Consider the following 14,589-nt stretch of genomic DNA (forward strand, 5'->3'; position numbering starts at 1 on the left):
TAGTTTTGCTACCCCTGCTGATGTTGGCATGGCAGGTGCTGCAAATGGCCTGTTTGAGGTTATCGGAGTCTTTAAAAAATAACCAGAAGCGGGAAGATATAACAGTTGGAATAGTAACTTCTCTCATGTTGGTGTTACAGGGAACAGATGCACACCTTCTGTCTGTGGCCACCACACTGCTTCTTCCTGCCTGTTGGGGTGATATGCCTCCTTCCCCATGTGTGCTGCTGTCCTCACTCTGTATGTCCTCCTGCCAAATTGGATCAATCACTATGTCATCCACCACCTCGTCTTCCACATCCGCACCCTGCTCCTCCTCCTGACTTTCTGGCAATTGTGTCTCATCAATCGTCCACCTCTTGTAACACTTTCCCACCATAGCCTTCATGTGATTGTGGCTGCTCAAAGCTTTGGGCATCGCTACATGTGATCTCATCTGGCCCCACTTCAAGTTGACCGGCCGAGTGTCCGGAATCTTGAAAGGGAAAAGTGAACAGCTCTTCGGTGTGTCCAAGTGTGGGATCAGTTGTTTCAGGGCACTCGGCATGGTGGGAGGAAGGAGAATCAGGGTGAGGAATATCCGGTCCACACTTATGGCTACTCAGACCTGACTGGAAGACATGGTGGTGGTGGTTAAGTGACTGGAAGCATTATCTGCTATCCAACCAACAACCTTTTTACACTGCTCTTGCTTCAATAGTGGTGTGCTGTAGTCCCCTAGAAACTGGGACAGGAAGGTCGAGCGAGAAGATGTGGGTCTTTGTTGTTGCCTACTTTCAGCTTGGCCCTGTACTCATACTCTGCGTGCACCATCAGCATCACATCCACTTCCCCGTGCCTCGCCCCTTGCCTTGCCCATTTTAAATAGACTACTGCACTATTTCAAAAGCGCAACACAAATGTATTTATTTGGAGATAAATTATATCTGATCAGTATGCCTGCAAAGCTACGATTTTTCAAACACAGAAAAAAAAATTGAACAAGGCTAGCACACAGAACTATGCTACGTATACCTGCAGAAATACAATTTTTAAAAACACAGAAACACCAGGCCTCAGCCTGACATAACAGACTGTATATATATATTTTTTTGTTTTATGGTGAATTTAAGAAAAAAAAATTGAACAAAGCTAGCACAAAGAACTATGGTACGTATGCCTGAGAAAATATGATTCTTAAAACACAGATACACCAAGCCTCAGTCTTTTGTAACAGACTGTATAGATTTTTTTTTGGGGTGAATTAAAAAAACAAACAAAAAAAAAAACAATGAAAACTGCAGCTAGGTATATAGTAAAGAAGCAGCAGCAGACAATTATGAAGCTTTGGGAGGTATGCAGTGAGAGCTATGTACGCACATACAGTGCCTGCAGGCCTTGCACTGTTATGGATATGTGCACATAGATTCCCCTGCCTACCTAACGCTGACATGTCGGGACCCCCCGAATTAGCCCTAAAAATGACTTGGTTTCTCAGGAGTTGTGGACTGAACAGTTGCAGACCTACACTAACTATTAGGGCTCATACTCACATGCGATGTCAGCCATGCACTGTAATGCCGCAGCCATCTCTGTTGGCTGGCCGCACAGCGTCATCAGACGCATTCTGCTCCAGACTTAGGTAGCGTAGGGAGAGCTGCTGTTGAGATAGGGTCAGAAACATGCTTTTAAGGGCTCATACCCACATGCGAGAAACTCGGATGAGTCTCGCACGTCAATACCCGGCACTGCACCCGGCACTCAGGAGCGGAGCGTGCAGCTGCATGTATTGCTATGCGGCCGCACGCCCCGATCTGGGTGCCGGGTGCAGTGCCGGGTATTGACATGCGAGATTCATCTGAGTTTTTTGCATGTGGGTATGAGCCCTTAAAAGCATGTTTCTGACCCTATCTCAACAGCAGCTCTCCCTACGCTACCTAAGTCTGGAGCAGAATGCGGTCTTATAGACCTGATGACGCTGTGCAGCCAGCCAACAGAGATGGCTGCGGCATTACAGTGCATGGCTGACAATCTCTGCGCTGTCATTGGTGCTCTAAAGAACGCCAGAATTGCAATGCGGAGACTCGAGCTCCCCGACGAGTAATCCTGGAAATCCTCGGTGCTCACCGAGTACACCGAGCATAGTGATACTCGGGCAAGTACTGACTAGTGGCGAGCACGTTCACTCATCACTAAAAACAAGTCCTCATGAGAACCTGTAGCGCATCCACAATAGAATTTAAGTGCCAATATCAGATTTCTGCAGCTGAGCCTCTTAACCCTTTCACTACCTGGCGATCTTAGCTTTTTCCACATTTGTACATTTGTTTTGGGGGTATTTTAATTTCCATGTTTACTATATGGCAAAACTAACCTGGCAATATGATTCCCCTGTACGAGTGATAAGATACCAAACATGTATGTATATATATATATATATATATATATATATACAGTGGGGCAAAAAAGTATTTAGTCAGTCAGCAATAGTGCAAGTTCCACCACTTAAAAAGATGAGAGGCGTCTGTAATTTACATCAAAGGTAGACCTCAACTATGGGAGACAAACTGAGAAAAAAAAATCCAGAAAATCACATTGTCTGTTTTTTTAACATTTTATTTGCATATTATGGTGGAAAATAAGTATTTGGTCAGAAACAAACAATCAAGGTTTCTGGCTCTCACAGACCTGTAACTTCTTCTTTAAGAGTCTCCTCTTTCCTCCACTCATTACCTGTAGTAATGGCACCTGTTTAAACTTGTTATCAGTATAAAAAGACACCTGTGCACACCCTCAAACAGTCTGACTCCAAACTCCACTATGGTGAAGACCAAAGAGCTGTCAAAGGACACCAGAAACAAAATTATAGCCCTGCACCAGGCTGGGAAGACTGAATCTGCAATAGCCAACCAGCTTGGAGTGAAGAAATCAACAGTGGGAGCAATAATTAGAAAATGGAAGACAAACAAGACCACTGATAATCTCCCTCGATCTGGGGCTCCACGCAAAATCCCACCCCGTGGAGTCAAAATGATCACAAGAACGGTGAGCAAAAATCCCAGAACCACGCGGGGGGACCTAGTGAATGAACTGCAGAGAGCTGGGACCAATGTAACAAGGCCTACCATAAGTAACACACTACGCCACCATGGACTCAGATGCTGCAGTGCCAGACGTGTCCCACTGCTTAAGCCAGTACATGTCCGGGCCCGTCTGAAGTTTGCTAGAGAGCATTTGGATGATCCAGAGGAGTTTTGGGAGAATGTCCTATGGTCTGATGAAACCAAACTGGAACTGTTTGGTAGAAACACAACTTGTTGTGTTTGGAGGAAAAAGAATACTGAGTTGCATCCATCAAACACCATACCTACTGTAAAGCATGGTGGTGGAAACATCATGCTTTGGGGCTGTTTCTCTGCAAAGGGGCCAGGACGACTGATCCGGGTACATGAAAGAATGAATGGGGCCATGTATCGTGAGATTTTGAGTGCAAACCTCCTTCCATCAGCAAGGGCATTGAAGATGAAACGTGGCTGGGTCTTTCAACATGACAATGATCCAAAGCACACCGCCAGGGCAACGAAGGAGTGGCATCGTAAGAAGCATTTCAAGGTCCTGGAGTGGCCTAGCCAGTCTCCAGATCTCAACCCTATAGAAAACCTTTGGAGGGAGTTGAAAGTCCGTGTTGCCAAGCGAAAAGCCAAAAACATCACTGCTCTAGAGGAGATCTGCATGGAGGAATGGGCCAACATACCAACAACAGTGTGTGGCAACCTTGTGAAGACTTACAGAAAACGTTTGACCTCTGTCATTGCCAACAAAGGATATATTACAAAGTATTGAGATGAAATGTTGTTTCTGACCAAATACTTATTTTCCACCATAATATGCAAATAAAATGTTAAAAAAACAGACAATGTGATTTTCTGGATTTTTTTTTCTCAGTTTGTCTCCCAAAATTGAGGTCTACCTGTGATGTAAATTACAGACGCCTCTCATCTTTTTAAGTGGTGGAACTTGCACTATTGCTGACTGACTAAATACTTTTTTGCCCCACTGTATATATATATATACAGTGGGGCAAAAAAGTATTTAGTCAGTCAGCAATAGTGCAAGTTCCACCACTTAAAAAGATGAGAGGCGTCTGTAATTTACTTCATAGATAGACCTCAACTATGGGAGACAAACTGAGAAAAAAAAATTCAGAAATTCACATTGTCTGTTTTTTTAACATTTTATTTGCATATTATGGTGGAAAATAAGTATTTGGTCAGAAACAAACAATCAAGATTTCTGGCTCTCACAGACCTGTAACTTCTTCTTTAAGAGTCTCCTCTTTCCTCCACTCATTACCTGTAGTAATGGCACCTGTTTAAACTTGTTATCAGTATAAAAAGACACCTGTGCACACCCTCAAACAGTCTGACTCCAAACTCCACTATGGTGAAGACCAAAGAGCTGTCAAAGGACACCAGAAACAAAATTGTAGCCCTGCACCAGTCTGGGAAGACTGAATCTGCAATAGCCAACCAGCTTGGAGTGAAGAAATCAACAGTGGGAGCAATAATTAGAAAATGGAAGACATACAAGACCACTGATAATCTCCCTCGATCTGGGGCTCCACGCAAAATCCCACCCCGTGGGGTCAGAATGATCACAAGAACGGTGAGCAAAAATCCCAGAACCACGCGGGGGGACCTAGTGAATGAACTGCAGAGAGCTGGGACCAATGTAACAAGGCCTACCATAAGTAACACACTACGCCACCATGGACTCAGATCCTGCAGTGCCAGACGTGTCCCACTGCTTAAGCCAGTACATGTCCGGGCCCGTCTGAAGTTTGCTAGAGAGCATTTGGATGATCCAGAGGAGTTTTGGGAGAATGTCTTATGGTCTGATGAAACCAAACTGGAACTGTTTGGTAGAAACACAACTTGTCGTGTTTGGAGGAAAAAGAATACTGAGTTGCATCCATCAAACACCATACCTACTGTAAAGCATGGTGGTGGAAACATCATGATTTGGGGCTGTTTCTCTGCAAAGGGGCCAGGACGACTGATCCGGGTACATGATAGAATGAATGGGGCCGTGTATCGTGAGATTTTGAGTGCAAACCTCCTTCCATCAGCAAGGGCATTGAAGATGAAACGTGGCTGGGTCTTTCAACATGACAATGATCCAAAGCACACCACCAGGGCAACGAAGGAGTGGCTTCGTAAGAAGCCTTTCAAGGTCCTGGAGTGGCCTAGCCAGTCTCCAGATCTCAACCCTATAGAAAACCTTTGGAGGGAGTTGAAAGTCCGTGTTGCCAAGCGAAAAGCCAAAAACATCACTGCTCTAGAGGAGATCTGCATGGAGGAATGGGCCAACATACCAACAACAGTGTGTGGCAACCTTGTGAAGACTTACAGAAAACGTTTGACCTCTGTCATTGCCAACAAAGGATATATTACAAAGTATTGAGATGAAATTTTGTTTCTGACCAAATACTTATTTTCCACCATAATATGCAAATAAAATGTTAAAAAAACAGACAATGTGATTTTCTGGATTTTTTTTTCTCAGTTTGTCTCCCATAGTTGAGATCTACCTATGATGTAAATTACAGACGCCTCTCATCTTTTTAAGTGGTGGAACTTGCACTATTGCTGACTGAATAAATACTTTTTTGCCCCACTGTATATACACCATATATATAATTATTTTATTTTCTTTTTTAGGTAGAGAAAAAAAGTGGAAATTTGTAAAAAAAATAAATAATCTTGCTTTTAGCGCCATTTTCTGAGACCTGTAACATTTTCATTTTTCGGACTATGGGGCTGTATGAGAGCTTTTTTTTTTTTTACTTTGAGCTGATGTTTTAGCAATACTATTATGGGGTACAATAACCCATAGCAATGCTTTGCATTGCATTAATCACAATTTCCACAGGTCATCATTCACTGGAGGCTCATACTGACAGGCATAGGAGTCATCATCAGACCCCTGACTGTCATGACAACCCCTCAATCATGTCACTGGCAGGCCCATGGGCGGGATGAACAACATGCTTCCCTCCAGTTCATGCTTAATGTATTTGCCAGTGATTGGTATATTGACAGGCTAACAGCTGCTGGTGAAGCACCGCTCCACCTGTGGCTGTTAGAGGCAGTTGATGGCCGATTAAATCAGCTATCAAGTGCGGAGAAAGATAGGGTTTAGCTTGGGCCCTTGTATAATTTTAGATCCTATAAAGATATCTGTTTTCTCCCCTTAACGCAGTAAGGACCAAGGGTATTTCAGTTTTTGAATTTCCATTACTTGCTCCCCTTCTTCCCAGAGCCATAACTTTTTTATTTTTCAGTCAAAATGGACATGTGAGGGCATGTTTTTTGTAGAACAAGTTGTACTTTTGAATGACACCATTGGTTTTCACATATCATGCACTGGAAAACTAAAAAAAAAAAATCAAAATGCGGGGAAATGGCAAAAAAAGTACAATACCACAATTTTTATTTGTAACCATGTTCGCTATATGCTAAAACTGACCTGACCTGAGCATCTCCATCTTTCGTGAGCGTCTGCTGGGTGAGGGCTTATTTTCTGTGCACTGAGGTGAAGTTTTTATTGATACTGTTATTTTGGTGCAGATACGATCTTTTGATTGCCCGTTATTGCATTTGATTGCAATGTAGCAATGATGAAAAAAAAACGTAATTCTGGTGTTTGTAATATTTTTATCATTGCGTAGTTTAGTGATCGGGTTAATTGTTTTTTAATATTGATAGATCGGGTGATTCCAAAGGCGGTGATACTAAATATGGGTATATTTGATTTTTTTATTGTTCTATTTTGAATGGGGCAAATGGGGGGTGATTTGAACTTTTCTATTTATATTATTTTTTATATTTTTAAATAACTTTTTTTTAACTTTTTGCATGCTTCAATAGTCTCCATGAGAGACTAGAAGCTGCAGTACTTTGATCGCTTCTGCTACACACAGGCGATGATCGGATCGCCTGTATACAGCAGAAATGCTCAACGCCTGAGCCCGTACCAAATAGTGGGAGTCCAGCATGGGCGCACTATTACGCCCAATGTCAGAAAGGGGTTAAAATAAATAGACATCATATAGTTACTAAATGACAAATATCACAATATTGTTGCTCAACAGGTCTACTTTACTAATATATCATAAATCCCACTAGACAATGACCATATATTAACATCACATCACATCTACATGTAACCACCATTCTGTTACTGAATAAAATCAACTATACCAAGACCAATATTCCAATAATATCACAAGGGATAAATACTCCCACACTATGACACAACCACATATTATCACGACATAGCTGAATAATATCACTATAATGATCCTTACATTAAAAAAACACACAGTACTATCACTAATATATCCTCCATCCTGTAATATATCCGCCATCCTGACCCCCAATACTGTAATAGTGTCCCCCATCCTGAAATAATGTCCCTCATTTTGACCCGTTCTGTAATCTGTTCCATCCTGGCCTCATCCTATGAAATTGCACCGCTCATCTCTCCTCCCTTCTCTCAACACTGATTGCAAATCTTACTGGGTTTTTAAAGGAACCTATTAGCAAACTTTAGAACTGTGAAGACTAGTTGAGGGACACATAAAACTGATACTGCTAAAATGATGCGTAAACTGTTTATTTTTAACTTTTTAACTTATATTTCAATTTAAACAGATGGGCCAAGGTAGAACCAAGTGATTTCTGTAAGATTAATAGTAACACTTCTGCTTCTCACACTTTCTGGAGTGTGCTTTGTATTCAGTAAATAGGGATCCAAGAAGTATCATTTCACCTTGCAGAGTGACATGTTAAGCATGTCGAGATGAGGAGACTTAAAGCCGCAATGCTCCTCTGGGAAATATGCAAATTGTCTTCTCAGGGAGGAAGAGGACTAGTACTCTAGTAAATACTCGTTAGTAACCATGTAAACTATTATCTTTTTCAGGTTTTTGTGTATTACAGCAATTGTCAATGATTGGCAATAATATTCATTACAATGTAAGCACAGTAGTGGACAACGGACAAGTAATCAAATTTCAATGTAACGAAGAAATGACTCCAGAAAAGGGTCTGGAAGCGAAATGTACATCGGGAAAAATACAATACCCAAAATGCATTGCTGCAAGTAAGTCTCTATATATGCACTTATTTATTACAGAAATCAGACTGTCTATACCTAGCTCTGCACTAACAGTATGGAGGGAAAAGCATAAGAAAACAAATCCCAAGAACTACTATAAATCCCAGACCCGTCTTAGAAGATGCAGGAATTATCAGTGAATTATGAAACCATAGCTGTCTAGTCATCAGCATAATACATAATCTTAATGAAATAACCAGTATGGTCTCATAATGTGATGGAAATTTTGACATAACTGTACAGTAGAAAAAAGATATCGACTGCAGATCCAAAAATAATATGTTGATCTAATGCCGCAAGCAAAAATTTAAAAAACTAAACATGAGGATCTTAGTTTAGCAATTAGCATTCTAAACAGACTCTTTAACGCCCATTTCCACCTCTCAGTGGGTCCCTAACTTTGTTGGCATTTCTGACATCAAATAAAGTTACTGAAACTTGACATTTGACATACTGGAATTTTTCCATGCAGTAGCTGCTCCAGAATACAATTTGATGTTGGGAAAAGAAAAGGAATGCTGCAATTAGCTAGCATATTATGTATAAGGTGTGTGATGCAACGGTAGCACCGTACGCAGTGAAACAGCAGTGACCCAAGCAAGTTCAAACAAAATGTTCCTTTAATGTGTTACTTCACACAGTCCATTAGAAAAACCCAATACACGGCTTCTTCACCCAGTCCATTAGAAATACACAGTACATGGCTTTAGTTTGCCGTCCCTAAACAGGCCAGACTTCCCTTTGTCCAGTTTCCCTGGGTGACCGCACGCCGGTACCAAGTCTCTTTACTCACGCCGTTCACGCATGCTAGATCCTCAGGATTGCAGCTGGGTAAACATAAGACAGTCCATGACGCAGGGTGTCAGTCTCTTTAGTACCTCTTGCCCCTGTGTTGCTTCACACAGGGAGTGCTCTGCAGACAACTGTTCTGTCTGCTTCCAAGAACAACACCGACACACCTCCCTCTCTACTACAGGGCTTTTAAAACAGTCACTGCTTCACCATTCTAATCATAGTTACTAGTGATGAGCAAGTATACTCATTGCTCGGGTTTTCCTGAGCACGCTCGGGTGGTCTCCGAGTATTTGTAAGTGCTCACAGATTTCGTTTTCATCACCGCAGCTGAATGGTTTACAGCTACTTGCCAGCTTGAATACATGTGAGGATTCCCTAGCAACCAGGCAACACCCACATGTACTCAGGCTGGCTAATAGCTGTAAATCTTTCAGCTGCAGTGATGAAAACTAAATCTATGAACACTAACAAATACTCGGAGACCACCCGAGCGTGCTCGGAAAAACCAGAGTAACAAGTAAACTCACTCATCACTAATAGTTACAACTGTGACTGCAAAACACCCTAATGGCCTCACTACTAGTATTGAGCATTTCGATACTGCAAATATCGGGTATCAGCCGATATTCGCTGTATCGGAATTCTGATACCGAGTTCCGATACTTTTGCGATATCGGATACCGGAATCGGAAGTTCCCATAGTGCAATGATGCACTATAATGGAGTGTGGGTGGTGCGTGGGCGAAGACTGCGTGTGTGTGTGCGGGAGGGGTCTGTGCGTGACCATGGGGGGTCTGGGTGGGCCTGCCAGGGGTCTGTACGGGCTGCCGGGGGTCTGTACGGGCTGCCGAGGGTCTGTGCGGGCTGCCAGGGGTCTCTGCGGGCCTGCCGGGGGTCTGTGCGGGCTGCCGGGGGGTCTGTGCGGGCCTTCCGGGGGGGTCTGCGTGGGCCTGCTGGGGGTCTGTGCGGGCTGCCGGGGGTCTGTGCAAGCTGCAGGGGGGGTCTATGCTGGCTGCCGGGGGTTTGTGGGGGCCTGCCGGGGGTGTGTGCGGGCCTGCCGGGGCTCTGTTCGGGCTGCCGGGGGTCTGTGCGGAGCTGCCGGGGCTCTGTGCGGGCTGCTGGGTGTCTGTACGGGCTGCCGGGGGTCTGTGCGTGTGTGCAGGCATCGCCCGATGGGACTGCAAGTCCTGCTACAGTGACAGTGATTGACAGTAGTTGTCCCATCATCCGGCTAATGTGTTGAATGTAAAAAACAAAAACAAATACTACATACATACTACATACTACATACATACTACATTAATACTACATTCATACTACATACATACATGCATACTACATACATACTATATGCTACATACATACTACATACATATCACATACTACATACATACTACATACTACATACATACTATGTACATACTACATACTACATACTGTACATACTATATACTACATACACGCTACATACTTACTACATACAAACTACATACATACTACATACATACTACATACATACATGCTACATACATACAACATACTACATACATACCACATACATACCACATACATACTACATACATACATGCAACATACATATTACACACATACTACATACATACTGCATAGATACATACTACATGCATACTACATTCATACTACATACAATACATACATATAGACATACAGTACATATAACATAGAGTACATACTCACCATTACTTGTCATTTTGATGAATGTACTGTATGTAGTACAGTATGTATGTAGTATGCATGTATTTTTTTTTTACATTCAACACATTAGCCGGATGATGGGACTACTACTGTCCCATCATTGGCTAATGTGTCAATCACTGTAACTGCAGCAGGCATCATCGGATGGGACTTGTAGTCAGTGTCCTGATATTTTAGCTACCTGAGTGTGACTTGGAAAAAAAACAGTTTGAGCTTTTGCATGAAGTATCAGGGCTCCCAGCAAAGAGGGTTTATATTGATCCCTTACCCACCTTGTCTAAATTGTAACTTCAATTCAAAGCGCTAAATTCTGGCCAAGACCCTGATACCTCATGCATGGCCCATGGCTGACTGCTTCTGTGCCTTTAGAAAATGTTCTACTGTGGGTCAATTGATCAGTCAAAAGCCTGATACTGTCCTCACATTTTTCACCAATAGTAGTCTACGAAACTGATGTTTGTGCCACTTGAGCATTTCAGAGAATAAAAACTGTTTCAGCTGTTGTATGAAGTATCAGGGCTTCCAATAAAGAAGGCTTACACCGTTCTCCTAGGCTGGTTTCACACATCCTGATATTTCCAGAACTGGTTAACACGGTACCAGAGATATCCATATCCGTGTGTCCGTGTGACACATCCGTGTAGCACACGTGCGGCAGCCGTGTGCCACCCATGTGCCACATCAGAACCACATGGACGGCTGCCAGGAAGCAGCGCTACTGTAAGCTCTGTCCCCTGCGTGTGGTGCTGAAGCCGGCTGTCATCAGTCCTTACCTGCTCGGGAGGAGAATGAATGAAAGCAATACCAACATGGGCTCCCATCTATATTTTACAACTAACCCGGCAAAACTCTCAGGTGCGGGCTGCTATTCTCAGGCTGGTAAGGGGCCATGGATATGGAGCGAGCTTTGCCCGGTTCTTCCTACTGCCCTGTAGCGATGGCATATGAGGTAATGAGGGGCTAATGTTACCTTCCTATTGTAAGGAAAACCCGAGCAACGAGTACGCTAGCTCATCACTAATAATGAGCCCTATATATTGCTCCATATAGTATTTGATGGGCCCCATATAATGCTCCAGTATATAATAAGCCCCATATATTGTTCAACATATAATAGGCCCATATAATGCTCCAGTATATGATGGGCCCACATAATACTCCAGTATATGATGGGCCCAATATACTGCTCCATATATAGTGGGCCCCATATAATGCTCCAATATGTGATGGGTCTCATATAATGCTCCAGTCTTTGATGGGCCCCATATATTGCTCCAGTAAATGATGTGCCCTATATATTGCTCCAAATATAATCGGCCCCATATAATGCTCCAGTATATGATGGGCCCATATAATACTCCAGTATATGATGGGCCCAATATACTGCTCCATATACTGTATAATGGGCCCCATATAATGCTCCAGTATATGATGGGTCCCATATATTTCTCTCTATATAATGAGCCCCATATAATGGTTCAGTATATGATGGGCCTCATATGATGCTCCAATCAGAAACAAAATAAATACTTACCTCTTCACGCTGGCCGCTGATCTGCTCCGGACTACGTTTTCCGGTTCTCTGTGCTATGAATGTTCAGAGCAGTGTGCTGCATTAACGTCACCGCGCTCTTTGACCTGAAAGGTCACAGTCAGATGACGTGGAAGACTCTGCAGCGGAGGAACGGGAAGAGGTAAGTATTGCAAGTACTGGGGCCCTGAGCAAGCGATACGAGTGGGTCCTCCCGCCTGATCAGAGCCCTGGCACTTGCCCAGGTATGCCAGGTGCTGACGCTGGCCCTGCGTGGCCTCCTATGAACTCTGAGCTTTAATTCTTTCCAAAAAATGTTACTGGATTCAGGTCCAGATTCTGGACCATTCTAGCAGCTTTAATTTATTTCACTAAAACCAATTGAGAGTTTCTTTGTCTTTTTGGGATTATTGTCTTGCTAAAATGTCCACCCTCATTTCATCTTCATCATCCTGATAGATGGCACCAGAATTTTATGAAGAATGTCTCGTTACATTTGTCCATTTATCCTTCAATAAATTAAATTTGCTACTGCTGTATGCTGAAAAACAGCCACATACCATGATGTTCAAACTTCCAAATTACATTCTTGGTATGATGTTTTGGGGTGATATGCAGTACACTTTGGCCTCCAAACATGGTGTATTATGGCATCAAAAGAGTTAAATTTTGGTCTTATCTTACCAGAGTACATTCGCTCAGTTTTTCACAGGCTCCTCTAAATGTTGTTGAGTAAACTTTAACTGCGCTTAAAAAAGCTTTTTGTTCAGCAATGGCATCTTGCATGGTGACCATGCATAGAGGCCATGGAGGTTGAGTGCATTACTTATAGTTTTCGTTGAAACAATTGTACCTGCTGATTCTAGGTTTTTCTGTAGCTTTTCACAGGTGGTCCTTGACTCTTTTACAACTCTTCTGATAATTTTTTTTCACTCCTCTGTCTGAAATCTTGTGGGGATTATCTGTTCGTGGCCGGTTGATGGTGAAATAGTGTTCTTTCCACTTCTGGATTGTGACCCCCAACATTGTTCACTGGAATCTTTAGTAGTTTAGAATTGTTCTGTAAACATTGCCATCAGTATGATTTGAAACAATAATGTTGTGAAGGTCTTGAGAAAGCCCACTGGTTTTACCCATGATGAGATATTTCTTGTGTGGCACCTTGGTAATGAGACACCTTTTTGTTTGCCTTCAGTTGAAACAGCTCATATTGCTTTTCACTAAATGGCAAGATTGCTTTATAATTACTGATTGATTTTATCTGGTGTCATGACTTTCCATTGATTTTTTCACCTTTCTTTCTTCATGTATCCAATACTTTTTCCCTAATTTCTCATTATTACACATAACTCTGGGTTATGATGGGTTGAGTTAAGAAGCTTATGATGATCCACACAATGTCCTACATCGCACTCCTGAACAGGCCTCTTTCTCTTTGTCCTGCTATTGTCATGCGCATGTGCAGTGCTCTATGTCCTTTCCTGCACGTACACATTTCAGTACTTTTCTCTGCCCTTTGCAGGGCATAGAGAAGTACGCCTGAACAGGAGTGCGATGGAGGACATTTTGTGGATGATGTAGGATGCATCATCCACACCAAGAAGGGAAGAGGACGGCAATCGTAAAAAGGAGAAGAGGTGCTGGATCAATACCAGTGACACCCATGGGACCATACCACGTTGTAGGTGAGTATAATAAGTTGTTTTTTTGCACAGAGAATTGAGGAATGCTGTATATGAAGGTGCTGGCCACTTCTTTATATGGTAAAAACCTTGTGATAGCTTCCTTTAAAATGGGGTGATCAGAAAATGAACAATAGACTGTTGTGTATCTTTAGAATAAGGAATGAATTGTACAGAAATTAGCCCTGCAATCTAAGACTGACATTACATATGCCTCAAAAGTGTAATGCACAAGTTTCTAGTTCTGGATAGTGTTGAGCGATACCTTCCGATATCGGAAAGTATCGGTATCGGATTGGATCGGCCGATATTCAAAAAATATCGGATATCTTCGATACCGATACCCGATCCCAATGCAAGTCAATGGGACCAAAATATCGGAATTAAAATAAACCCTTTCTTTCCTTCTAGGTTCATTCTACATGAAGGAAAACAACTAAGAATAATGCAGGATGTATTTGGGGAGGTGGCGGAGACATTAAAGTCATAGAGGTTTAGCCCAATCAAATAGAATAGCATGTTTTTTTTTTGTTTTTTTTTAAAGACGTTCGGAGTGACAAAGATATTGACTATGTAAATATTTTTTTTATTTTGCCAGATATTGATGTTTCACTATTCCACGCCCTTCCCCTTCTTTTTTTTTTTACTTTTCCCACACTTTCATCTTCATCATCATCAGCATCTTTG

General features: G+C 42.4%; 1 protein-coding gene across 2 annotated transcripts in view; it reads left to right on the forward strand.

The window, feature by feature from the left end:
- CFH (complement factor H) overlaps nt 1-14,589 on the forward strand; it is a 906,401-nt gene that overhangs the window by 826,875 nt on the left and 64,937 nt on the right. For both annotated transcript variants that reach the window (XM_069737284.1, XM_069737285.1), the window contains exon 21: nt 7,966-8,145. In XM_069737284.1, the coding sequence (XP_069593385.1) occupies nt 7,966-8,145 (180 nt within the window). The remainder of the gene's footprint in view (nt 1-7,965; nt 8,146-14,589) is intronic.

This window comes from Ranitomeya imitator, chromosome 8, assembly GCF_032444005.1.
Source record: "Ranitomeya imitator isolate aRanImi1 chromosome 8, aRanImi1.pri, whole genome shotgun sequence".
NCBI lineage: Eukaryota > Metazoa > Chordata > Amphibia > Anura > Dendrobatidae > Ranitomeya > Ranitomeya imitator.